Here is a 26,946-nt window from a genome sequence, read left to right on the forward strand (position 1 = left end):
TGGATTGAGGGAGGAAGGAAGGATGGGTTTGCAGATAATTTTTTAAAAAATAGTGGGAGAATTCATTGCTGTCAGACTAGCCCTCAAGAAATACTAAAGAAATCCACCAGGCTAAAAGGAAATGACACAGAGAGCAAATAATCTGAATAATGTAGAGGTAAGAACACCAGAGAAGGTAAATATGTGGGTAAACATTCAAGACTCTGTGTGTATGTGTGTACATATTCATATATTCATATTGTTTTCTTCTCTTAAATTTTTTTAAGACCTATTACTGTTGAAAGAAAATTATATTAGTGTAATATAGGATTTATTATATATACATATATACACACATATATGTAAAATCGCACAGTATCATAACTCAAAATAGGGAAAGGAAGGGAGCTATATCAAGAGTTTACTTGTTATATTTTACCAGCATTAAGTCAGTACAAACCTGAAGTAGACTGTGGCAAATGAAAATGCATATGCTAATCCATAGACCAAAGTAATAAAATAATACAGAAATACAGATTAAAGAGTCAACAGAATATAGTAAACTGATTTTCAACAAGACTAGCAAAAACCAAGGGGAAAATAGTTCTTTCAAAAATAGTGCTGGTGATTCACAAAACCTGGTGATTCACAGACCTGTACCCCTGGGGATAAAAATATATGTTTATAAAAAATAAAAAATTAATAAAAAAAAAAGAAAATCACAAAAAAAAATAGTGCTGGAACAATTGGATACCTACATTTGAAATGAATAAAAATGGAAACAACTCACAACATAACTAAAAATTAATTCAAAATGGATCAAAGGCCTACATCTAAGAGCTAAAACTGCAAGACTCTTATAAAAAAAAAAAAAAAACGGAGAAAGTCTTCATAACTTTGGATTTGGCAATAGTTCCTTAGATATGACACCAAATGTATAAACAACAACAAAAACTGGGCAAATTGAAATTAATCAAATTTTAAAACATTAAAATGACATTATCAAGAAAGTGAAAGAAAAACACACAGATTGGAAAAAAGCACTTGGGAATCATATATCTAATAAAGGACATGTGCCTAAAATATATAAAGAACAATTACAACTCAATAATAAAGACAAATAACCCAATTAAAAGTGGGCAAATAGCCAGAATACACTTTCTCTAAAGAAGACATACAAATAACCAATAACAATGAAAAGATGCTCAATATCACTAATCATTAGGGAAATGCATATCAAAACTACAATGAGAGCATCCCATACACATTAGATGGCTACTATAAATGAATAAAAAAATAACAATGTTGGCAAGGATCCGGAGAAATTTGAGCCCTTGTGCACTGTCAGTGCGAATTTAAAATAGTAAAGCTGCTGTAGAAAATAGCATGGCGGTTCCTCAAAAAAATTAAAAATAGAACTAGCATATGATCCAGCAATTCCACTTCTGATTATATATCCAGCAGAATTGAAAGCAGAGTCATTGAAAACGGAGTCTTGAAGAAATGGCTAGACACTCATATTCATAGCAGCATTACTCACATAAGCCGAACATGGAAGCAACCCAGATGTCCACTGACAGATGAACGGATAAGCAAAATGTGGTATATGCATACAATAGAGTATTATTCAGCCTTAAAAGGAAGGGAATTCTGAGATAAACTATAAAATGGATGACCCTTGAGGACAAACATTAAGTGAAGTGAGTCCCTACAAAAAGGCAAATATTTTATGATTTTACTTATATGAAGTTCTTAGATTATTCAAAATTATAGAGGCAGAAAGTAAAATTGTGGTTACCATGGGTTGGGGGCAAACGGGAGATATTATTGTTCAATGGGTAACCAGTTTCCATTTCACAATAAATAAGTGTTACAGAAACGCATGGTAGTGATGGTTGGACAACATCATGAATATACTTAGTATCACTGAACTATGCATTTGAAAATGGCTAATATGGTCAATTTTATGTCATATATATGTATTACTACAATAAAAATATTTTTTAAATATTTTCAATTTAATATTTTTGAATATTAGTTATAAAAGCCTCTCTGATAAGTAAGGATAAAGGAAAAAATATGAGTGATAAAAAGATGGATAAATAACCAAAGATAAACACAGGAGTAGTATTAAGAAAAGTTAAAACATAAATAAGTTATGAATTATATATATATAACCATTATATATAAAAAACTATGAACTAAATATATAGTTATTTATTATTAACTATTAACTATTATTAATTATTAACTATTAATTATTTATTTTTAAGATTTTATATCATATATAAATATGTATTTCATATTTATATGTAAAATTATAAATTTTATTTATGACTTATATATTATTAACTATTTTTAATTATTTATTTACTTTTTAAACTTTTAAAAACTTTTTTGGACTTTTTGGATTATTAATTAACTTAATTATTAGCTATTAATTATTAGCTATTAACTATTATTAACTAAATATGTTTTAGTTAAATTCATAGTTAGAAGTTTAGGACAAATGAAATTTCATTTCATTCAGTAATAAAGCATACAGAAGGAAGAATTATTTAGTACCTGTTTTGTATTACTTCTATCAAGGAGAATGACCATCATTTTGAAAGCATGAAACTAATATTGATAGGAAAGAAATGAATCACGAAGTAAGAAGCAGATTATGAGAGAGGGTCTAACTACCTTAACTGAATTTGATTCTCCTCCTGCACTCTGGAAATTATATGCTGATATTCCCAAGTCAACTCCCCATCAAAAAAAAAAAAAAAATTACAGATGATATTGTTAAGCTATTGCCAGTAGCCTCTAGGTGGAAAAAATAATAGTCATAAACCTGTGGTTCCCAAACTGTGTAGAAGGACACTATGAAATATTCTAATGATCAAGGAAAACACATGTTTGACATCTGTTGGACACAAAGGAAAATACCAGCCTGAGGTAGTTCACCGTTTTAACAATAGATAGCACTACATTCCTTTCAATAGCAACGTATCTTTGTGAAGCTGGTTGTTCTGGCTGTTGCTAGGATAAAAAGCAAGTACCATGTAAAAATCAAGGTGGAACAGAAAGGAAAGCAGACTTCCTTCATACTCATGCCACAAACAGCATTTCCTGTGGCTTTTGTTCACTCCCTTCTACTGTGAGTGTAGCCATCATTTCTGCTGACTATGTTTCAAGCTCTTTTAAAGGCAGGAATCTTGTCTAATTTTTTTTTTTTCTTGAATAAACTACCTCTGTAGGTACTGAGTCTCTAAATTTGCATGCTCAGTGTTTTGTAAATTTTGTGAAACACACACCCAAAACAACAGCAGTCACAACTACTATAAGTGGTTGAACAAATGTATTCAACAGTATGGAAATCAGAGAATCGATTCCATTTACTATAGCGCCAAGAACCATAAGATACCTGGGAATAAACCTAACCGAAGAGGTTAAGGATCTGTACTCGAGGAACTCGAGGAGCTACAGAACACTCATGAACTTGAAGAAGACACAAAAAGATGGAAGACCATTCCATGCTTATGGATAAGAATAAACATTGTTAAAATATCTGTACTGTCTAGACCAATCTATACTTTCAATGACATCCCGATCAAAATTCCACCAGCATTTTTCAAAGAGCTGGAACAAAAATCCTAAAATTTGTACAGAACAAGAAGAGACTCCACACAAACACAAAACTGGGGGCATCATGTTGCCTAATCTCAAGCTTCACTACAAAGCTGTGATCACCAAGACAGCATGGTACTGGCATAAAACAGACACATAGACCAGTGGAACAGAGTAGAGAACCCAGATATGGACCCTCAACTCTATGGTCAAATAATCTTCAACAAAGCAGGAAAAAGTATACAGTGGAAAAAAGGCAGTCTCTTCAATAAATGGTGCTGGGAAAACTGGACAGCTACATGTAGAAGAATGAAACTTGACCATTCTCTTACCCCATACACAAAGACAAACTCAAAATGGATAAAAGACCTCAACGTGAGGCAGGAATGTATCAAAATCCTAGAGGAGAAGATAGGCAGTAACCTCTTCAACATGGGCCACAGCAACTTCTTTCAAGATATGTCTCCAAAGGCAAAGGAAACAAAAGCAAAAATGAACTTTTGGGACTTCATCAAGATCACAACCTTCTGGGGCGCCTGGGTGGCTCAGTGGGTTAAGCCGCTGCCTTCGGCTCAGGTCATGATCTCAGGGTCCTGGGATCGAGGCCCGCATCGGGCTCTCTGCTCAGCGGGGAGCCTGCTTCCCTCTCTCTCTCTCTGCCTGCCTCTCCATCTACTTGTGATTTCTCTCTGTCAAGTAAATAAAAATCTTTAAAAAAAAAAAAAAGATCAAAACCTTCTGTACAGCAAAGCAAACAGTCAACACAACAAAGAGGCAACCCATGGAATGGGAGAAGATATTCACAAATGTCACTACAGACAAAGGGCTGATATCCAAGATCTATAAAGAACTCCTCAAACTCAATACACACAAAACAGATAATCATCAAAAAATGGGCAGAAGACATGAACAGACAGTTCCACAAAGACATACAAATGGCTGACAGACACATGAAAAAATGTTCATCCTCATTAGCCATCAGGGAGATTCAAATCAAAACCACACTGAGATACCACCTTACCCCAGTTAGAATGGCCAAAATTAACATACAGGAAACAACGTGTGTTGGAGAGGATGTGGAGAAAGGGGAACCCTCTTACACTGTTGGCGGGAATGCAAGTTGGTGCAGCCACTTTGGAAAACAGTGTGGAGATTCCTCAAGAAATTAAAAATAGAGGTTTCCTATGACCCTACAATTGTACTACTGGGTATTTACCCCAAAGATACTGCTGTAGTGAAAAGAAGGGCCATCTGTACCCCAATGTTCATAGCAACAATGGCCACAGTCACGAAACTGTGGGAAGAACCAAGATGCCCTTCAACAGACAAATGGATAAAGAAGATGTGGTCCATATTTGCAATAGAGTATTATGCCTCCATCAGAAAGGATGAATATCCCACTTTTGTATCAACAAGGACGGGACTGGAGGAGATTATGCTGAGTAAAGTAAGTCAAGCAGAGAGAGTCAAGTATCATATAGTTTCACTTACTTGTGAAGCATAAGGAATAACACAGAGGACATTGGGAGATGGAGCAGAGAAGTGAGTTGGGGGAAATTGGAGGAGGAGAAAAACCATGAGAGACTGTGGACTCTGAGAAACAAACTGAGGGCTTTGGAGGGGAGGGAGGGAGGGGGTTGGGTGAGCCTGGTGGTGGGTATTATGGAGGGTATGTATTGCATGGAGCACTGGGTGTGGTGCATAAACAGTGAATTCTGGAACACTGAAAAGAAATAAAATGGGAAAAAAACAGTAAAGGTCACAATTTTAAAGAGAAAATTTAAATATATACATGGATATATGTGTGTATATATATACATATATATGTATAACTATATATGTGTGTGTCAAGTGAAGGTACTCCATGTATAAATGGAATAATAGGAATATAAAGGTTTTTTAACTATTAAAAATGGGAAGCATTTGGAAAGACAAGATTTAGCCCAGAGAAGGAAAGATGAAACAAAAGTAAATATCCACCACTACTAAGAAATGTAGGCTTGGTGTTCAGTGAACTAAACTGTCCAGTTTTGCCTGAGGTATGGTTCCTGGACTGTGTCTTAGATGTAAGAATAGGTAGAAAAAAATGGAGCAATGTCAATCTTTCGTTCAAAATTAGTGACAGAACCAATAAAAAAATCACTATGATTTGGTATGTTATATGTAAGTTTCCCACAAAATGATGATCTACAACTGCCATCCACAGCAATATGTTGGAATTCCTGTTGCACAGAGATCAATCAATTCTATAGTTAATCAATGAATAGCAAATATTAATTAAATTCTTAGTGAAATCCAGATTTATGTTTAGACTCTATTTACACAGAAAGGCAATTACAATAGCCCTTTCCCAAAAGCAGCCTAAATGCCTACTGTTTACTTATACTAGCATACAGAGAAAAAACAAAACACAGGATACCAAAGATAAACTACACAGGTACAAAATCTGAATGCATCTTGTTAATCATTACCTGCACCCTGCCTTCCTCTACCTCAAAATCTAGTACAGTTGCTGTGGAGCTCAATATTTTCTTACTTATTTTTCTCTCCCTTAAATATACATAACATAGTTCCAAGCATGCTTGTTTATGATGATTTGTCCTGACTTAAGGCATTCCCTCTCATTGTGACTCAGGGACACCCCAAGGAGAACACGCATTGTACAATATGTTGTAGAGGGCTCCTTACCACATGTTCTCAACAGGCATTTCTTAGAAATTCTGGAAAAGGTAAGGATATATGATCTTAGAGTAAATATAAATAAATCACTAATGTGCCATGAAACTGTAGGACTGCAGGTGACCTTGAGAAGTCAAGTCAAGGCACAGGAGAATGGTTTTGAAATGTCAAAAGATACTGAGATGTAATCTTTGGCTTCTAGGAGTTGAAAATAGAAATGTGAAAGATATTTAAACAGCTAATACAACTTGCAGGAGAAGTATCAAATATAGGAGGGATATGCTATGATGAACATTGATAATTGCTCCAATATCAATAAGCAACTAATAATAGCATGGTACCCATAAAATTTGGGGGATGGAAGGACTTAATTCATAAGAAATAAGAATTAATCTCACATGTGTTACAGAAAATTGGCTGGGAATATCCTTGTTTGGTGGGGTGACTGATCATTTTGTTTTAACCAGTAGTGTGGATTTTTGTCCTGAAGTCCTATGTCACTGGGAAGTCCAATGTCTGGGGGAAAACCAAACTCTGATCACCACACTAGCGATTTCATTCTACCAAAATGTTTTAAATTTCCCACTACTAACATAATCACCATTTCAATAATCTAATCAAGGGAAAAAAGAACACAAGTTTCATTTAGTGTAATTTTTTTTTTCTCATTTCCCACCTAAATTCTCCACCTTGTGCCTAAGCCTTTCTGATGGGTTCTCAACAGAGAAAGTGAGTAATACGACACTCTTTCCTGTGTGACGGTCCACCCACCAGCACAGGGCCAGAGTTCACTTACTTTTGCTGCAGCCCAGTGGATTGTTCACATCCAAATGACTTGCCCTGGGAACACAAGTATCACACTTGGATCCAGTGACAAATCGTTTACAGAAACACTGGCCCGTGACCAAGTGACAGGTTTCATTCAAGGCTCCTGAGAGATGACAATTGCAAGGCTGACATCTGAAAACAAGACAAATAAACCATCAAAGAGAATAATGTTTTGATTAATAATTCATAGTATAAGTTACATCTATCAATAACATTGTGAAATAAGATGGCCTGTTTTAGCCAATATATTGAAAAAGAACACTTGAGCGAAACAAATAAACAAACACAACATCAAACAAGAAAAAGATTCTTTAACAAAATGTTGCTTACAATAAAATCTCTATGAAGCCTTGCCTTTGTAAACTAATTGATGGCAAAAAAAAAAAAAAAGAGTATCATTTTGCTTTTTTCATGCCACGATACATCTCATGGATTAGTTGTTCAATTAAGAATACTGTAAATTTTGGTTTCTCACAAAAGCATTTACTCTGATAACTAAAAATTTAGATTTGGTACCCAAAAATCATCCTTCTAAGTATCTACCAAGCTCTGAAGTAGAACATTGGGTGTGATTACCATGGACCTCCCTAAAAATCTTGAAACTCTATATTTTTCATTTTATAAAGACTATATTTCACTAAGAGAAGAGTTTGCGGAAGACAAGTTCCACTACTGTCCGTGCCTTAATCTAGGTTATATTTCATTTTCTATTTTATGAACTAAACTCATTTATCCAGAATGGTTGGAGAATAGAGAATTATTCTGATTTATGAAAAGATGTTAATGATATAAATATAATGAGAAAACTTCATTCCAACTTAAATTTCTTGGACCTAGAGTTGCTTGTAAAAATCACTGGTCTGGCATTTTGCCATGATAAAATCCAAAACCTGTTTCCTCTGGGTAAGTTATTCAAATTCTTAGCATATGCCAATGTCATTGATCAGGATAAGCAATTTTGCCACCATGTGCAAAAAGAGCACATGGAAAAAGACAACGCACCTGTAAACAGGAACTTTCTATGTGGTACATTTAAAACAACATTAAATGGATTCACCTTCTTTTCTAATAAAGATGCTGGATGGATAGTTTCTTCATCCCCCTGCAATTTCTACAGTGTGATCTCTTGGGTAATCATTCAACACCCTTAAAAAGGCTGATAAAAGCTAAGGACTGCTAAATAAACTGCAAATTTGTTTTATGAACTAATATCCCCTTGGGAATAAATAAAGTACAGTTTCTCTTGAAAACTACTATACTGTAGTTTGCCCTTTTTATGTCAGGATAAAAGGACATTTCCCTCCTACAAATAACTATATTAAGTCCTTTAAGTATAGACATGCATCAGAACTCCCATTTCAAATAGATGTTTTATTTAGGCTACTTAAGTATCAGTGCTGAAGAAAATTATGCACTGAAATTAAAATGGAATTATAGAAGCAACAAAGTATTTGATTTGCTCTTAATTTCATTATGTGCCATTACTTAGAGTATATTGTTTGTAGGCTTTTAATGTAATATTCTTAAGCATAAACAATAAGAGGCAAGCTTCTCCCAATGCATATATATATCACCACCCCACTCATGAATAAGTGTCTCTTGAGTATTTCAGTTTTTATTACCATTCACTCATGAGACAATCACACTTATTTTACATACAGTACATTTAGAGTAATAGTTTCCAGTGTATAACATAATTCCTTTCCTTGATGTAGTTCTATTTTCTTCCAGCTAGCTGCTACACGCTTAACTCCAAGTCGGCTCTGTCAATATCCATGGGATATTAAGTTCTGAATCCAAATGGAATAAATAAATCGCTTCTGAAAGCATGCAATGTTTTGAGTAATTAAATGTGACTCTTCCTGATTTTATAGTCTCTTATCCCAGCTGTTGTTATATCTAACTTATCTGACTTGCTATAATTGCTTGACTTCAGTGAGAGAGAATTTACCTGAACCAAGTTCATAGGAGACTTTTCTGAATATTACAGTTTGTTTCTAGTGCAAAGGACACAAGGGATAATTTTGTAATTAAGGTTTAAGTAAAATGATTCCTATAAATTTCTCAGCCACTCAAATATAATTTTAAACATTTCCAAGACTCTTTAGCAGATAAGCTACAAGTTTGATGTCATTTTATAAGTTATCCTTTCTCAAGAGCACCTCCTAAATGAAATATATTTCACATTTATTAAAACAAAATTATACATAATAAAGGAGAAGACATTTTAAGCTTAGAAAGAGAAACACCAAACTAAGATGAATTGTGATATTGATTTTGTCAGGATAAATGGTTTTTGTAATATTAATATAAAGAAACCTTTATTACACTGACTCTCCTGGTACAGTCAGAGCTTCTCCCGCAATCTGTTTAAAATCTTCATTTTTCATCCTTATGGGAAAACCTCACTTGCTAAATGGATTTCATAAAGAGTAATCTGTCAAGATTTATATAGATAAACAATTTGTGATGTTTATTGACCAGTTCATTATGGTAAACAAAACAGGAGTAAAGCATCACTAATCTCTGCCAGCACTCTGCTATTATAGTTCTGTTTGGGCCCTTCTGTAACTCGGTGTTTACTGAGTACAATGGGAAAGAAGCTAATTGGCTTCTGTCTCTTAAATCACAAACCTCATACATTTTCCTTTCCATGGAATGTAGTCCAGTTGTGCAAATAAGTAAGAGAAAGAGCTATTCTGCTTATTATTATTGCAAAACATCACTATTAATGAAGGAGTATGTTTCAGTGATACATTTCGTTGTCAGAAGCTTCATCATCTGAGGGAGAGCTACTGCAGGAGGTCTAAGGATGTATTCTGGGATATAGATCACTTTACAGACATTTCTCTTTCAACACCTCTCTTCTACTCGGGGTCTCAATTCATGAGTATCATCAAATTTATTTAAACATATCGATTGACATAAATAATATTCATTGAGGTCCAATTATCTTCCAGGACTAGAAGAAACACTGAGGACTTTTATTCCTTAAAAAGGAATAAAAGAGCCCTGTCTTCAAAGAGCTCAGAGTCAAGTGAGAAATATAAAATACAGCATTTATAAAGATGTGTGAAAATTCTTTGTGGGCACAGAAAAGCAAAACTACTTGGTATCATGGAATGGGACAGCAGAAAGAATATTAAGGAGGAATCTTGGGGGGCACCTGGGTAGCTCAGTCAGTTAAGCATCAATTCCTGATTTTGGCCCATGTCATGATCTCAGGGTCTTGGGATCAAGTCCTTATGGGACTCTGCACTCATGGGGAGTCTGCTTAAGTATTCTCTCTCTCCCTCTGCCCCCACCAAATAAATAATTAAATGTTTTTTTAAAAAAGGAATTTTAGAAATGTTTGGCTGAATATTAAAAGTTAAGCAGGAATATGCTAGTCAAGTCAGAGAGGGAGAAAGGAGAGAGAGAGAGAAATAAGAAACATCAGGAGAGGGTATGAGATTATAAGCAATTCAAAAAGTTGGATATAAATTCACAATACATAGGAGTAACAGACAACGTTAAACAGGAAAGGTAAGCAGAGGCAAGATATTCTGAGATTATGTGAAATGGTGATGTGACAATGGTAAGCAACTACAGAAAGGAGGATAGTTTTACTTACGTTGAGTAAGTAACATCAGTAGGATGAGGTAGACAAATTGAAAAGAGAAGCAAAGATGGTCATGGAGTTATTTCTTGTTTTCTAATTTGCTGAAAGTTAGGTGATGGGGACACCACTCAACATAAAAAAAAATGGATGAGGAAGAAATCTCAAATTGCTGAGGGAATTTAGACAAGGATTATTAATGATTATTAATGAGTAAAACAGAAAGAAGCTTTAAAGGGAGTTGGAGAAATTGGACCAAGAGTTTTCTTTCCTCAGTCTCTAGCACAAAGCCTAGCACACAGTAAAGTTCCAATAAATATTGTTGGATGAATAAATGAACAAATAAAGCACTAGGAAAGCTTTAGATTCAGAATAGGACATCACAGATAAATCAAATGTGACATGTAGCTTGAGGACAATATAGCTCTTTTGAGCTCTTTTTGATCAGCTTATCTGCTCCCCTAGCTAACCTGTCCCCCAGGGAAGGGACAGCTTTCTTCAAGATTGACCTCTGCTAGGCTTAGCTTGACACGCTAAGGCCAGCGGAGTTCTCAGTTCAGTCCTCTTGTTTAGATCTCGTGACTGCCCTAGAGAGGAGTTTGGTTTCCTCCTGGTTAAGATTGTGTCTCCTCTCTGCAATAGAAGTACATCTCACTGAGGTTCCTAGGTTTGCTTTCATCACAGCCTATGAATAGCATTGGAGTCTCTGGAACTGGGATCAGAATTATAGGAAAGGAATTTGGGGTTTGAAAATCCTCTTTAGGTGAACTGAAAGCCATACACACGGCTTAGCGAAGAGGAAGTGAGAATAGTATCATCTCATCTAGAAGGGAGTAGGTAAAGGAGGAGTAATGCAGTCCCCCCTTTGAAGTGAAGCCTTTCCAGGCCCAAATAAAGGGGCTCAGCAGGACTAAATCAGGGAGGTCTCTTGCATCCAGGCAACAATGACATGTGAGTCCAGGGGGATGTGATTTCTGTCATTTAGAGAAGAGGCTGCTTAGCAAGATTCTGCACCTGAGACCCTACCATTCTCCCCTTTATTGACACTCCACCTAGTCCAACATATTGGTAACCAAAACCAAATATTTAAAAGAAATAAAATCTCAGAAGTTTCACAATATTAACAATATCACATATGTTTATGTCTAGAAGAACCCTCATATCACTCTTTTGAACCTCCACATTACAGTGACGTAGTAACTTTGAGGTATGATAACAGATTCACAGATAGAAGAGAGATTACACTTATTCTCTGTGGTCCCAGAAGGCAGAACTAAAACTAGGCAAAAAAGCCACAGGGATGAAATGATCTTTCTCAGAACTGTCTGAAACAAACACAAGTTGCTTCATGAGACAGAGGTTCTTTTCATTTCCATGGTTTCAAGCAGAAACTGAGTGACTAGTTATTCTGAAAAGGTGATTTGTGCAGAAAAATGGATAGGGCAGAGTTTAACCAAAATTACTTTAAGGTTCTTTCCAAGTCTAAAAAGCTATGGTTTATGATGCTTAGTGGAAATAAGCAACTTGCCCAAGGTGACAGTGAATCTGGTTACAGGGTCAGCAATCTTTATCTATAAAGAAACAGAGAATAAATATTTTAGGCTTTTTGGGCCATTAGACCTCTGCTATAGCAGCATGCATGCATTCATAAACAATACATAAGGAATGAATATTGCTGTGTTCTAATAAAACTTTATTTCCACAAAGAGATGGCAGGTTGGATGTAGCCTGCAGGCCATAGTTTGTTGAACTCTGGTACAGTAGGTTAAATTATGACCCCTGAACAATCTCCAAGTCCTAAAAGCTGGAACTTGTGAATATGTGACACCTTACTTGGCAAAAGGAACTTGCAGATGGGATTAAGCTAAGAATCCTTAGATGAAAAAATTATCCTGGATTATCCAAAAATGTTCAGTGTAATCACATGATGATAGGAAGAAGTAGGAAGGTGAAAGTCAAGAGTCAAAAATTGGAAGGACATAAGCAGAGGTCAGAAAACAGAGAAAACTTTATTCTGCTGGTCTTGCACATGAAGGAAGGAGCCGTGAGCTAAGGAATGTAGGTGGCCTTTCAAACTAGGAAAAGCAAAAAAATGAATTTTTTTCCTAGACTACCCAAAAGAAACATAGGTCTGCTCACCCTTGAGTTTAGCCTGATAAATTTCTTTAGGACTTTTGACCTCCAGAACTGTGAGAAAATAGATTCACATCATTTTAGGCTACTAAATTTGTAGTAATGTATTATAGCAATAATAGGAGCCTAATATGCCTGGTTGAGAGGAGAAGCAAAAAACTGGAACACAGACATCCTGAAGCCCAACACTGAGTTACTGTTATTATACCACATTGAACAAATGCTACTAATTCACAAAAATGGACATTTCTTAGAGAATCATACAGAATCTATAGGAAAGAAGAATATATTGTTTAGTGGTCATGGGAGATTGTAGAAATGATCACAATTCTTTACCCCTCTCTTTATGTAGGTCCTTTAAACCAACTGCACAATTCCATCATCCAAAAGTAAAATCTGTTTCCCCATTCCTGAATATGGGCTGATGTATGACTGACTTTGGCCAATAGAATAAGGTAAAGGTAACAAATGTGACAGTCTTGAGTGTAAGGCTCAAGGGTTTGGCTCTCTTTCTGGGAACTCTGCCTCTACTTTGTATGGCTAGATCGCTAGATGATGAGAAGTATATATCCCTTTCACTCCTATCACCCTGGAAAAGCACCAGCTGTCTAATGAAGAGTCATCCTGAAGCACGAATCTGTGAGGCACGTTCCCCAGTATTCCCGCACCACGAACAGACATAAGTTGCCAAGTAAATTATCTGCTTTCATTTGAAGCCATTGATCTGGTTCTCAAAGAAAGACCAATAGAGATCAATTGGAAATACACATGTGAAAAGATTAACAGACCAGATCTATAATTCAGTGTTCAAATGGAGACTGTTTGCAGTAAAACCAAAAATAATGTGGTCATAGAAGAATTTTAATTTACTGTATGTTTTAGGTCTGTGAACCTTTAGATTCTCTGACCAGCCCAGATCCCAGTTTCCCACTCTCTGAGGAAAATTAAAGTTTGGTGTGTGTCAGCTGGTAAAAGACCAGTAGAGGCACTTCCAGGTCCTAGGTTTTTGAGGCTCAAAAAGACAAAATACAACTAATGAATAGAAAGAGAAGAAGTCATTAGAGGAGAAACTTTGGGGGAATCTGGTATGTGAGTGGTATGTAAGAGTGTTGTACCAGGTTGTGGGCTAGATTAGGTTTGACCATGGGAAGGAAGAATTGTACTTATAGGTCATGTTGGAGGGCAGTACCAGGGTGTACAGTGTGTCTAATATGGGTCTCAAGTACCAATTGAGATGAATTGCATGTGCCCATTTCTGTCTCATTGGTTTTGGTTTAGACAAATACGATATACTTCTTTTTTCTTTATTGATTTTTGAGTGGGCAGACTTTTTTTTTTGCTTCATTGTTTTCAATACTGATTAAATCATGTTTGCTTTATATGTCAGAGGTAAACAGTGATTTTGGCACTTGGATCAGCTTTCTAAAACCCATGTCCCCTTTTTGTGATAGGTAACTTTTCAAGAATGAACCACTTGGTTGAAAACAGGCAAATGTTTTTCCAGCCTGTTACTCTTGTATTTGGTGGGTTTTTGCTGTTCTTGCTGCAGTTTAGGGTGAGGACCTATTTTATTTCTTTTGCCCTTGGAAGTATATGAAAAGTCTCGGAAGTAAACCAAGGGGAAAATATAGGAAACATAAGTGTATACAATAAAACAAAACAAAACAAAGAAACGGAGATGAGCTGGGCTGATGTGTGAACTTCATGGAGGGTTAAATAAGGTCCCTTGACTATATAAATGGAGAAAGCAGAGGAGAAAGTCAATTTATTTTCTAAATCAAGAAGGAGATACAATGATACTTGCATCTTCTCCTTGCTTAACAATAAAATATTGACAATCTGTTGCAGAATTTTGGATATTAGTGAAAAAAATATATATTTATCAGTACCTGCCATAATTCAAAATAGATTTGATTGATTTTAGTTGACTTTCTTTATTTAAAAAAAATAGTCATCAGGGCATCAATAGTTATTTTCCCATGCAATATGTCTATCTATTAAACTATAAGTGAACATTTCCTTCAAGAAAAAAATCCCTTCTACTAAATGGAATCCCATAAATTTTAGTCATCTTTGTGCACATTTTCAAAATAGTCAGTGTTAGTATATATACACAATAACAACCAGAAGTCAACAAAGAGATTTCAATATCATTCAGGAAAGGAATGGAAAACATAAAAAGAATAAAATCCATTTTTATCTCTTCTCAATGATGAGCAAAAGTATAAACTCAAGCAATTCTCATTGCCACATTTTGAAATATCTTTCTCTATGACCTTCTGTGCTGGAAGATTTCTTCTCTAATGATTATCAACGTTAAAGTGAAAAGAGACAGTCGAACTCATCAGTGGAATATGAGGGTCAACTCAAAGCACAGGCATTCCATCTGATTGATTTAGCAGAGGACAAATCCTGCTGATTTCCTTCAGCCTCAAATGGTCATGGGAAGCTTTATTCTTTCTATTCATTTCAGAGAAGCTACATTATATATGGTAGCTCTTACTTCCAATAGCTCTTTCTAGTAGCAAGCTATGCTCAATATCAGAACCAATCTTGTCTAATCTGAGAGGATCCTGAGCCCCACTCACATATGGGTGGTATGATTTAAATTTAAATGTTTATATCATTTCACCAATATTATGATGTCATGAGATGTCTCCAGACTTTTATTTTCATTTTGGGAGGAAATGAGGAAAGTAACATAAGGGAGAATTAGTTCTGTATTGGCTGTGTTAAGAAAGAGAGACATGCAAACTTAAACCCCAAAGAGATAGGTAACTATAGGTCTAGAGCTCATGGCAGAGATTGGAATAGATGACGATATACTGGGGATTTGATTAAAAAGTGGCTGAAATCATAAACACAAATATGTAGATTAAATGGGCAGATTAACGAGGAGTAACCAGGAAAAGAGAAAACAAAGAGATAAGATCTTGGAGGCCAAAGAAAAAGCTAATTTTAAAAAATAGGGAAGACAATAAAATAATTGCTACATTAAAAAACCAGAAGTCATAAGAAGCAATCATAAATCAATTTTATTCTCCTCTTTCCCTGATCTTTTGAATATATATATCTTTGTCAATTATATCTCAATAAAGCTGAAGGGAAAAAATAGGCTAAATACAGGCAATAAAATGTCTAGTCCACTATATTAGTTAATAATCCAATCTTCAAAGAATAGATATTTAAAGAACAAACTTCTCACCTTTATTTCTAGCTAGGATGTAATGAAAACAGCAAGTCTACAACCAGAGAAGGTAGAGTTTTACTACTGCTCCTTTTATTACTTTCCTCTTCTCTCATGCATAGGCCTGAGGAGGGGTAGGAGCCCCCAAGACTAGCAAAACCCAAAGCAGGGTGCTTTCTCCCACAGTGTACAAACCTGACTCTTCCCTGGAGGCTGTACTCTTATGATTTCTTTATTGATCTCTCTCCCTCTATTAGGTAACTCTTACCTATAATTTTAGAGAACTCAGATATATCTCTATTCCAAATGGTTGCTAACCAATTTTTTTAACCCACCAGAATCCCATCTTTTTCTCTTCTTGGGGCTCTTTAGCTAAACTTTTGCACAACTGTTAAGATAACCAACCCCATGTTTTCCCTCTTCCTTGTAGACCTTATCTAGTCATAACAAATACTATACTCCTTTCCTTACCTGAAAAACTTTGGGAGTATAAAATAATCAGAGAACTTCCCTGACAAATTGTCTCTCCTCATTCAGATCTTTTCAGGTCTAAGAAATGTATCAGTTCACTGGTCTCCTCAACTTTGGGAGACACATATCACCTTGCAATTCATCTAGTAAGAACCTCTCACTGAGAGACACCAGTGACCCCTACTTTCTCCCTCCAGTGAAACCCTTCTCTCTAAGCTTATCTTTTCCTCAACCCATTTTTATCTACTTTAACTGGCTATCTTACTTTTTTTGATTTGGAAGAGTGTTTTAAGGGTCACCTACCTAGTTCTTTGCTGTCCACACTTTGCAAATTCTGCTAACACTTGCACTAAATATGGTGAGTGAGGAATTAATGAGAAGTAGGGAAAAAATGCAGAAGAAAAAGACTACTCTGTAAATGTTAGTAAGTGGCAGAAGAGTGAGAGAGTAGAGATCAACTTCCAGGGCTCACAGGAAAGGGCAGAGTCAAAAGAAGAGGCTTTGGGATGGGGATGAAGAGTCTATTTGTAGATAGTTATGATATAGCCAGGAGGGAGAGTTTTAAGTTAAAATAAGGGGAGGATTTGATGGAGTAAAGTTCAGAGGGAGGAAGAAGGAGATATAAAGGGGAGATAGAGAACAGAGCGAGGGAAGAAAAACATGAGGGGATACATCAAGGATAGGCCATATGTCATTAAAAATTTTATGTTGTTTTCTTCGAAGTCTAGATTTAAAATTGACAATGTTTGATAATGTAGACAAGTTGGAGCTGGAGAGAAGATAATCTGGAGATAGTTATGTCTGGTTCTGTCTGTTTAGCTTCTGAGGCAGAGGGCAAGATTGGCTGCAAGGACAAGGACTGAAGAGACTGGCAATAGTTTAAAGAGGGAGAGAAAGCACAAGGAAGAGAAGCAAATACATGGCGGTATTTCCAGTCAACACAGACACTTGATTTTGAAGTCCTCCCAGGCTCAGGGCAGGGGCAAGTTCATCACCCCTGGAGCTGACCCACAGTGCAGCAGAAAGGAGAGCTTTTAATAGCACTCAGATTACTCAAGAGAGTCAAGATTGAGGTGGTTTAGGCTCAGAGTAGGCGTAAAGATGAGAAAGAGGAATGGGGATGATCAAGAACATTAGGTAGGGGTAATGGATGAGAGGTTTGAGAAAAGTTGGGAGCCAATTATGAGAAAATTTAGAGACAAGAGGACTGGACAGTTGTGATGTATTCCCAGAGTATCATTTCTGGGATTAGGAAGATGTGAGAAGTAAAGAAATTCCAAGTGATCAAAAACAAACAAAACAAAAACCTGGTTATGTTCATGAAAATTGGTTGCTGGACAGTAATTAAATGAATGAGAGGTGAGGGGGGAAAAGACCATGCCTCTGATAAAGTTCTCAGTGAATGGAAACTTGGAAGTCTCAAAAACTCCAGCCTACACTCAACCCTTTTATTTTACTGAGCTTTGCCTTCTTGATTTCCACCTCAGCACCTTCTAATAATGCAGTTTATATGTTGGTGGTGGTGGTGGTTTTGTTTTTTGCTTTGGCTCTCCCCATTCCTCATCAATTTAGGTTAAAATTTAAACCCAAGAATTATCATTTTTTTTCCTCAGTTAATCCAAGGAGTCCAATCCCAATGTTAGTGACTCCTTCTACAGAGTGATAGGTGATAGAACACCATTCTTGAATAATTCTTGATCCTGAATTTGACTTGGATGGGGACTAGGATAAGTAGATAAACCTAAACTACAGGGAAGCAGAAAGGATAAAAGTCAACCTGAATTTAAGAACTTTGAAGAAAAGATGAAAAGATGATTTCTTTGAAGAAATCAGAGTCACTTAAATAAAGCTAAGTGAAAAAGCTAAGATCATCATAAATCTGGTCATAAATAAGGGATTTTAGTGGTAACAATAGGAAAAACTACAGTAGAAAGGAAACTACCAGTAGAAAGGAAATGGGTAAGAGACTGGCACAAAACGCCATAGATGGGCATGAATATTCCAACGAGGAGAGTAGATTGGGGGAATAGTTTTCTCTGGTAATTAAACGTTGTCAGAAAGACTATGGAAAATATAAGAAACCTAGAGATAGAGGTAGACAAGAGTGAAAAACCAACTTAAGAATCCCAACTACAAATGGCTAACAGACACATGAAAAAATGTTCATCATCATGAGCCATCAGAGAGAGTCAAATCAAAACCACATTGAGATATCAACTTACACCAGTTAGAATGGCCAAAATTAATAAGATAGGAAACAACATGTGTTGGAGAGGATGTGGACAAAGGGGAACCCTCTTATACTGTTGGTGGGAATGCAAGTTGGTACAGCAACTTTGGAAAACAGTGTGGAGATTCCTCAAGAAATTAAAAATAGAGCTTCCCTATGACCCTGCAATTGCACTATGGGGTATTTACCCCAAAGATACTGCTGTAGTGAAAAGAAGGGCCACCTGCACCCAAATGTTCATAGCAGCAATGGTCACAGTCACCAAACTGTGGAAAGAACCAAGATGCCCTTCAACAGACGAATGGATAAAGAAGATATGATCCATATATACTATGGAGTATTATGCCTCCATCAGAAAGGATGAATCCCCAACTTTTGTATCAACATGGACGGGACTGGAAGAGATTATGCTGTGTGAAATAAGTCAGGCAGAGAGAGTCAATTATCATATGGTTTTGCTTATTTGTGGAGCATAAGGAATAACATGGAGGACATGGGGAGATAAAGAGGAGAAGGGAGTTCAGGGAAATTGGAGGGGGAGACAAACCATGAGAGACTGTGGATTCTGAAAAACAAGGTTTTGGAGGAGCAAAGGGTGGGAGGTTGAGTGAGCCTGGTGGTGGGTATTAAAGAAGGCACATATTGCATGGAGCACTGGGTGTGGTGCATAAACAATGAATACTGGAACACTGAAGAGAATTTTAAAAAAATAAATAAAAATTGAAAAAAAAAAGAATTCTAACTAGGGAATTTGTTAGATGGTCTTCCATTGAAAAGTACATAGAAGAGATAATATGTACAATAATTGGTCCTAATTTTACTACAAAATCCTGGCTATACTTTTTATTTAACATTTACTCTACTATGTGTTTTCTGTACTCATTCAGAATGATTTAGAATCTGTAGAAAGGAGTATTAATGCTTTCAGACCATCAAGATGATATTCCTTCCAATGGTAACAGAAGTTGAAGAGCATGGATTAAGAAAACAAAAAAAGGTATATAATAACAGCAAGAATTATCTTAATAAATATTTTAAATACCATGTGAAAGATTTTAAATCACATTGGATTTTAGTAGAAAGCCAAATGCACTAGTTTTGAATTCTTTTTCAATAATTTAAACTGTCACCCTGTCCAAACCCTAATCGAGGTGCTAATGAAGAGTGTAACAGCCAAAAGGCAGGCAGCAGGGGACAACGAATTGAAAAAAGCCCAGATAATCTCAAACCCTTAACTAATTAGCAATTATATTTATAAATACACACACGCATATTGAGAAACATCTTTGATTGGTGTGTACAGAGCATAATACTACTGCTGGGGGATAAGAATGCCAAAGAATTCATGGATACAGTCCCAACCCTAGACAAATTTATAATCTGACTGAACCCAAAAAACACACATGGAATAGGCAATCCAGCACATGTTCAAAAATACAGCAGTGAGCACACATGCATGAAAATAAATGCCCATAGATACACAGGGGACAAGAAGTATAACATTAAAGACTGTGTAACTTTGAAAAGTGGGTAATTTATTTTCAAAACCTACTTTACACATTAGGAAAAAAATCCTATCACTTGATACAAAAAATACATTTTAATCTGATTTTTTTTTCTCTTTTTCCCCCCTACTCATCTTTCAGTGTAAATTAGAAAGGCAAGGACAACATAAATGGATGCAATAAGTTAATAAATAAATGAGCAATAAATTCAGGGGCCACATCAAGGTTCTATATACATATACTGTGTATCCTAACCCTTACAGTGTGTGTGTGTGTGTGTGTGTGTGTGTGTGTGTGTACATATTTATTTCTATGACTATTTCTCTATCTGTCTTTCTCCATCCAAACTGCAAGTTCTTTGAGGGAAAAGGATTTTATCTAGTTAAATATTCCCAGACCTTAATACAAGGGATGTCTATTAACATACAACAACCTATACATTGGAACTCTAGGAAATATTCAAAGATTACTATTATGCTCATGAAATGCAGGCACCAAAGAGTCAAAAATACATCAACAAACTAAGGAGGACAGAAAATACTGCTTTTTACAAAAAAAAAAAAAAAGAGAAAAAAATCATTGTTAGGAGACAAAGTAATTACAAATATAATTCAATGCATATATTTAAATATTATTAAATATATTTACCTTCCAGTCTGAGGATCAAATCCAAAGTAAAGGTCTCTACAATGGTCACAACTTTGTCCAGCAATGGAAGTGTCTTGGCAAAGGCACTGACCAGTTAGGCTATTACAGATGTGATGAACGGCACCTGTTACATGGCATGAACATGGCAGACAACCAGGGGCATTGCCCGGAGAAAGATAAAAACCTGGAAATAAAGAAATGAAAAGTTTATGTGTGTGTATGTGTGTGTGTGTGTACATATATATATGTGTGTGTGTGTGTGTGTGTGTGTGTGTGTGTGTATATATATATATTTGCCATCCAGTCTTTTCTTTAAAAGGTAGTGTTTTGATTACACCAAAACTAGAATGCTATCATGGCCCTTCCCAATGCCCAATTCAAATGTGGCTACAGCTGTAACTAGTGTGTCAGTTACAACAAAAAATGTGTCAATTACAACCAAAAAAGGGCTGAGTAAATAATTTACATTGTACCTGAGTGTCTCCCAGGCAACTCAAATTCAATGCATTTAAAATATACTTCAGAAGAGGTGCCTGAGTGGCTCAGTCGTTAAGCATCTGCCCTAGGCTCAGGTCATGATCCCAGGGTCCTGAGACCCAGCCCCGCATCTGGCTTCCTGCTCAGTGGGAAGCCTTCTCCCTCTCCCACTCCTCCTGCTTGTGCTCCCTCTCTCACTGTGTCTCTCTGTCAAATAAACACATAAAATCTTGAAAAACTTTTAAAAAAATGAAATCTACTTCATGATCTTTCCATTAAAGACTAGTCCTCCTTTAATATCTCCATTCCAGCAAATAGGACCAACATGAATTCAACTGCTCAACCTAGAACCCTGTGACATCTTCGGGAAGATATCCAGACAAAATAAAAGATGGCCAGTTAAATTTATATTTCTGATAAAAAATGAGTTTTTTCATAAAAGTCTATGATATTGGTTTATACCAAAAATTTGTGATTTTCTAAAATTTTTATTTAACTGAGAATTCTGTAGTTTGCTAAAAGTAGCAACCCTCGAGTCCTTCACCATACATCTAGTGTATAGATGATATACTATATAGATATAGCAAATATACATAGATATACATACATACTCCCTCTACCCCATACATCTAATTAAGCACCAGGTCCTATGGATACTATCTTCTAAGATACTTTCTCCTTTCCATCCCCACTGCCATCTCCCTAGTCACAGTCACTACCAAACTTATTATAGTTAACACAGTGGACCAGAGGCATTGGTATTCATTATCTCACTCCTCACAACAATGCTAATAATTCGGGCATTGTTATTATGTTCACCCTAAATGACAACCTGAAGGTTAAGAAGATTAACAAACTTCCTAAAATAATAGAGTCAACAAATAACAGATTCACACAGAAACCGTCTCATCTCATGGTACCCCTCTTGTTCCCTCCAATCGTTTCTTCACAGTGTAGCTGGAAAAACATTTTTTCAGAATGCAGTTTGAGCACCTCATTCCTTAATTGAAAATTGTTTGATGACTTCCTATTCCCTTCGGGGAACAAAAATCCAAATCCTTAACCCAAGCTCCAGTCCCACTGGCAGGTCCCACCTCTATCTTCAGCGTCATTTCACTGTTCATTCCCAACCCAGTCTCTCCAGTCATACTTCTTCCTTTCTTGATACCTACATGCCTTGTCACTGGCATGTCCGTCTGCTGAAATTATTTTGACATATCCTTTCTGCTTAGCTCACTCCTAGGCACACCAGGTCTTGTGACTTCCTTGAGTAACCTACTCTAGGCCAATTTAAACATGCCTGTTCCAGTTTCATAACATCTTGTCACAAAGCAGGCACTCCTTAAACATTTGATGAAGTCACTCAGACGTACCAAATTATAAGTAGGCATTGATTTCCATAAGTATTATAGTTAAAAACCCATAGAATTTAGGCTAATTATAAAACCGTATTTGCTTCTTATAGCAGAAGAGCTAGGAAGATGATCCAAAGTATCTTCATGTTACTTAAAATTTCATATAACCAACAGCTATGACATTAGAAAGGCATTAGACAGTAGAATAATGGAGCAGTTATATGAAGGAGAAATGGTTCTTGGTGTTGTGTGGCAAGTGTGTTTGTGCATACACATGCACCTCCACATACATACACACACAAGCACATGCATAGTGTTACAAAGAATTTTACTGAAATGCAGAAAGATTCTGATGAATAAAGTTCTGACAAATGAAAATGATCTGCACAATTATCATAATCACTAACTCAGGTATATATCACTGATACTGACAGAGAGAAAGTGAATCCACCGTGTATCACTATGCTATAGGGAGAACAAAAAGTAATTGGAATATATTATAAATCTCATTTGAGGCTCTGGTTGAAAACAAGCCATTCTTTCATAGCCATCCACAACTTGTATGTCTTCTCCCTGGCCCAGCATATTCTCTCCTTAGAAAGTTTCAGAAATAGTCAAATAGAAAATGATCATGCTCAAAGAAAAGGAAGAAACTCAAAATCAGTGCCATTGTAATCTGTTGGAAAGAACAGGCTGATCTTGTCATGTTTTAGAGTAATTGGCAACTAGATTATGTCGTTTCTTTCTTTGCATCCACTATAGCAATTGGCCTTATATGTGTTTCCAGAAGCATAGCTGTGCAAATTAATATATATTCTCACACCGGATTTATCATACAATCAAAGTCACACACTTCAAAATCTTTTGTTTTGAATTCAAGAACACTATGGCTGTAATCCGATGTCTTTTTCTTCCTGTGAAGCTACCTAGGTCCTTAAATTCCTGATGATGGCATCATGAATGTACTAACAGCTCTCCAATTTGGATAAATCACCCATTAACACAGATACTTAGAAGTAGAATTAATTTGGACTTATTGCAATAGCTTCAAGCCACAGAGAATTCTAGAACAATTACAGATGATTTTTACTAGAAATGACTTATTAGATAAATCCGTAAAGGCAAGGGGGCATATTTTAGCACAGACAATGGGGTTGTCCAAGTTTTAGAAAAAAAAAAAATTCCATAGAAAAGATCAGAGATATACACAGAGAAGAACAAAAATGAAAAACAAAAACACAAAAACCAGGGAGACAGCAACGTGGAGGTTGGTCTTCAAAGAAAAGCCTGCATTGGAATTTTCTTGGGGTTAATTCCTCTCCTCCTCTCTGGAGCATGATAATAAAGGTTAATCCCACCAGTATTTTAGTTGTCCTATTTTTAAGCAGTTCTAATTAGGATGACTCAGGTACCTTCCTGCTCAGTGATTACTTCTTGCCTTACCTGAATGTGCCTAATTCTAGACCATTACCTCTCCTTTTATGACTTCCAACTATAGAAAACAACATTTTCCCTTCCCTCCTACTTAAACCTCAACTCCAGAGTGTGACTTAAAGATAACTGACCTCAATTTTCTTTCACTCAATACATTTCTGATCTCCTTCCATTAGCTCCACGTCGTGTTCCACATCCTCAGTCCATAACATTTTAACTGATCTTCTGGAGGTTTCTATCCATGAATGATTTCGTACCACATTGTGAAGCACAATCATTAAGACGATGCTATTCTCTTACATTACGCAGTGCAGAGAGTTCGCACATATACAGTACTGATCGGCCCACTGAAGTTTGTTATTTTCCCCAGTTTTATTTCAGCGAGCTCCTGGTCCCAAACAAGACAAGTCTAATGGGAAAAACAACGTGTCTTGCTGTTAAAGCAAAAAGTCACCCATATTATAAAATAGTGTTGCTTTATCCAGAAGACTTGCAGAATTCTTAGAGTTCAAAGTTATTAGCAAGGCAGCCAGTATTATCTCCTGTAGTGGCTATTTGCACAGCACAGCACTGTCCTGGGCATAAAAGAAGAGCCCATTTCCTAGCAATGTCCCTCCTGAGGACCATGAACAACCAGGCTTTGCCAAGGTCTTGAAATGGGAGAAAGAAAACAAGTTTAACCCCTAGGCCCTATTCAGAAAAGGAGGGCAGAGCTGAGGCTAAGCACTAATTATAAGCCATTTAGAAGAAATGATTCTCACCTTAAGCCAGAGAATGGACATAATACTAAGAGAAGAGTCTGGGGATAAATTTGTGGCTCACCAATACCAAGGAACAAGAGGCTTTAAGTAATTATTTTAAAAATCAGTATTTTCAGAATGAACTATAGTAAGTGATCCTAATTTTCAAATTAAAACAATAATAATTTTCTTCCATTTTGGTAATTTTATATAAAAATAATGCTGAAATTATTATTCATAGAGTTGATCAAAGGTCAATAATTTTATAAATATTAATATTATTCAACACAAGGTATAATTTTTCATATTTAAAAGTTTTTTAAAACTTTTCAATTAGTTTAGATATGTTTTGTTATTTAAATTTTTTAAAGAATTTATTTATTTATTTGATAGAGAGAGAGAGAGAGATGGTGAGAGAGGAAACACAAGCAGGGGGAGTGAGAGAGGGAGAAGCAGTCTTCCTGCCGAGCAGGGAGCCCGATGCCGGGCTCGATCCCAGGACCCCAGGATTATGTCCTGAGCCAAAGGCAGATGCTTAAAGACTGAGCCACCCAGGTGCCCCTAGTTTAGATATTTTTTTTTAAAGATTTTATTTATTTGTGAGAGGGAGATAGAACATGAGCAGAGAGAGGAGCAGAGGCAGAGGAAGAAGCAGGCTCCCTGCTGACCAGGGAGCCCAATGCAGGACTTGATCCCAGGACCCTGAGATCATGACCTGAGCCGAAGGCAGTTGCTTAACCAACTGAGCTACCCAGGTGCCCCCCTAGTTTAGACATATTTTAAAGTCTCTGCTCCTATCCCTTCTTCCTGGACTGCTATTCTCTCCTTGATTACTTTACCAACTCCTATTTGCTTTAAAAACTCCTGTCAGGGGGGTGCCTGGGTGGCTTAAAGGGTTAAGCTTCTGCTTTCAGATCAGGTCATGATCTCAGGGTCCTGGGATCAAGCCCCGCATCGGGCTCTCTGCTCAGTGAGAGCCTGCTTCCTCCCCTCTCTCTCTCTGCCTGCCTCTCTGCCTACTTGTGATTTCTATCAAATAAATAAATAAAATCTTTTAAAAAAAGCTATCAGCACTAAATGTAAATTAAAAAAAAAAAACTCATGTCAGAAAAAAAATTAAAAATAAAATAAAAATCTCGTGTCAGAAATCATGTTCTCAAGTAACTCTTCTATATCCCCCACACTTCGAGAGTGAAAGAATTCCTTCACTTTACTACTTCTCTAATCGGACATTTCTAATATTGCACTTGTCACACTGTGTTATATTTACATACAGGTCCATTTCTCCTACTAAAGCAAATTCCTTAATATATTTATGATTGTATATCTTATACCAGCATAGACCCTGGTACATAGTAAAGTATTCAATAGATGTTTACTGGAAACATGGACATGTGAATGAAATGGGTAGATGGCTAGATGGGTAGGTGGCTGGTTGCCTGGTCTGTTGGATATCCGTTACCCTTTAAAATATGAGACGATCTCTTTAGCACATTTGATGAAGTCACACAAATGTACCAAACAAACTTTAAGGGAACTAGTAAAGATAAATCTGTGAGTCATAGGATGATTGGTCAGAATGGCTTAGCCTATCAGGAAGGAAAGCAGGGAGAATGTATATAAACCAGGAACAATATACTTAAAATGTAATCTTTGGGGATGCCTGAGGGGCTCAGTCATTAAGCATCTGCCTTTGGCTTAGTTCCTGATCCAAGGGCCCTGGGATTGGGCTCCCTAGTCAGCAGAAAGCCTGCTTTTCCCTCTCCCACTCCCCTTGCTTGTGTTCCCTCTCTTGCTGTTTCTCTGTGTCAAATAAAAAAATAAAATCTAAAGAAAACCCCCTAATTTTCCTGTTTATGGGAATATCCATGAAGGACCTCTAAATGCCTTTCTTTAAAAATCAAATTCAGTAACAACAATAAGCATAAGTAATGACAGCTATGATTATGTCTTGGGAGTTATAACGCATATAATGTGTATTCACAATCCACAGAAACACTTTTATATTTTGTTCCCATTTTTCTCAGTCTCAGTGCTTATCAACTATATGCTCCAAAGTTTCTCTCCCAT

The 26,946-nt window shown here is 36.3% G+C and overlaps 1 protein-coding gene across 1 annotated transcript in view; it reads right to left on the reverse strand.

Annotated features, from left to right (window-relative positions):
- The window catches only part of USH2A (usherin), a gene marked incomplete at its 5' end in the record, with an annotated part of 618,561 nt that overhangs the window by 516,741 nt on the left and 74,874 nt on the right, over window positions 1-26,946 (reverse strand). The window contains 2 exons of the mRNA XM_082703057.1: window positions 7,067-7,230; window positions 20,871-21,054. Of these exons, the coding sequence (XP_082559183.1) occupies window positions 7,067-7,230; window positions 20,871-21,054 (348 nt within the window). The remainder of the gene's footprint in view (window positions 1-7,066; window positions 7,231-20,870; window positions 21,055-26,946) is intronic.

The sequence above is a fragment of the Mustela nivalis genome (assembly GCF_964662115.1).
Source record: "Mustela nivalis genome assembly, chromosome: 16".
Lineage (NCBI taxonomy): Eukaryota > Metazoa > Chordata > Mammalia > Carnivora > Mustelidae > Mustela > Mustela nivalis.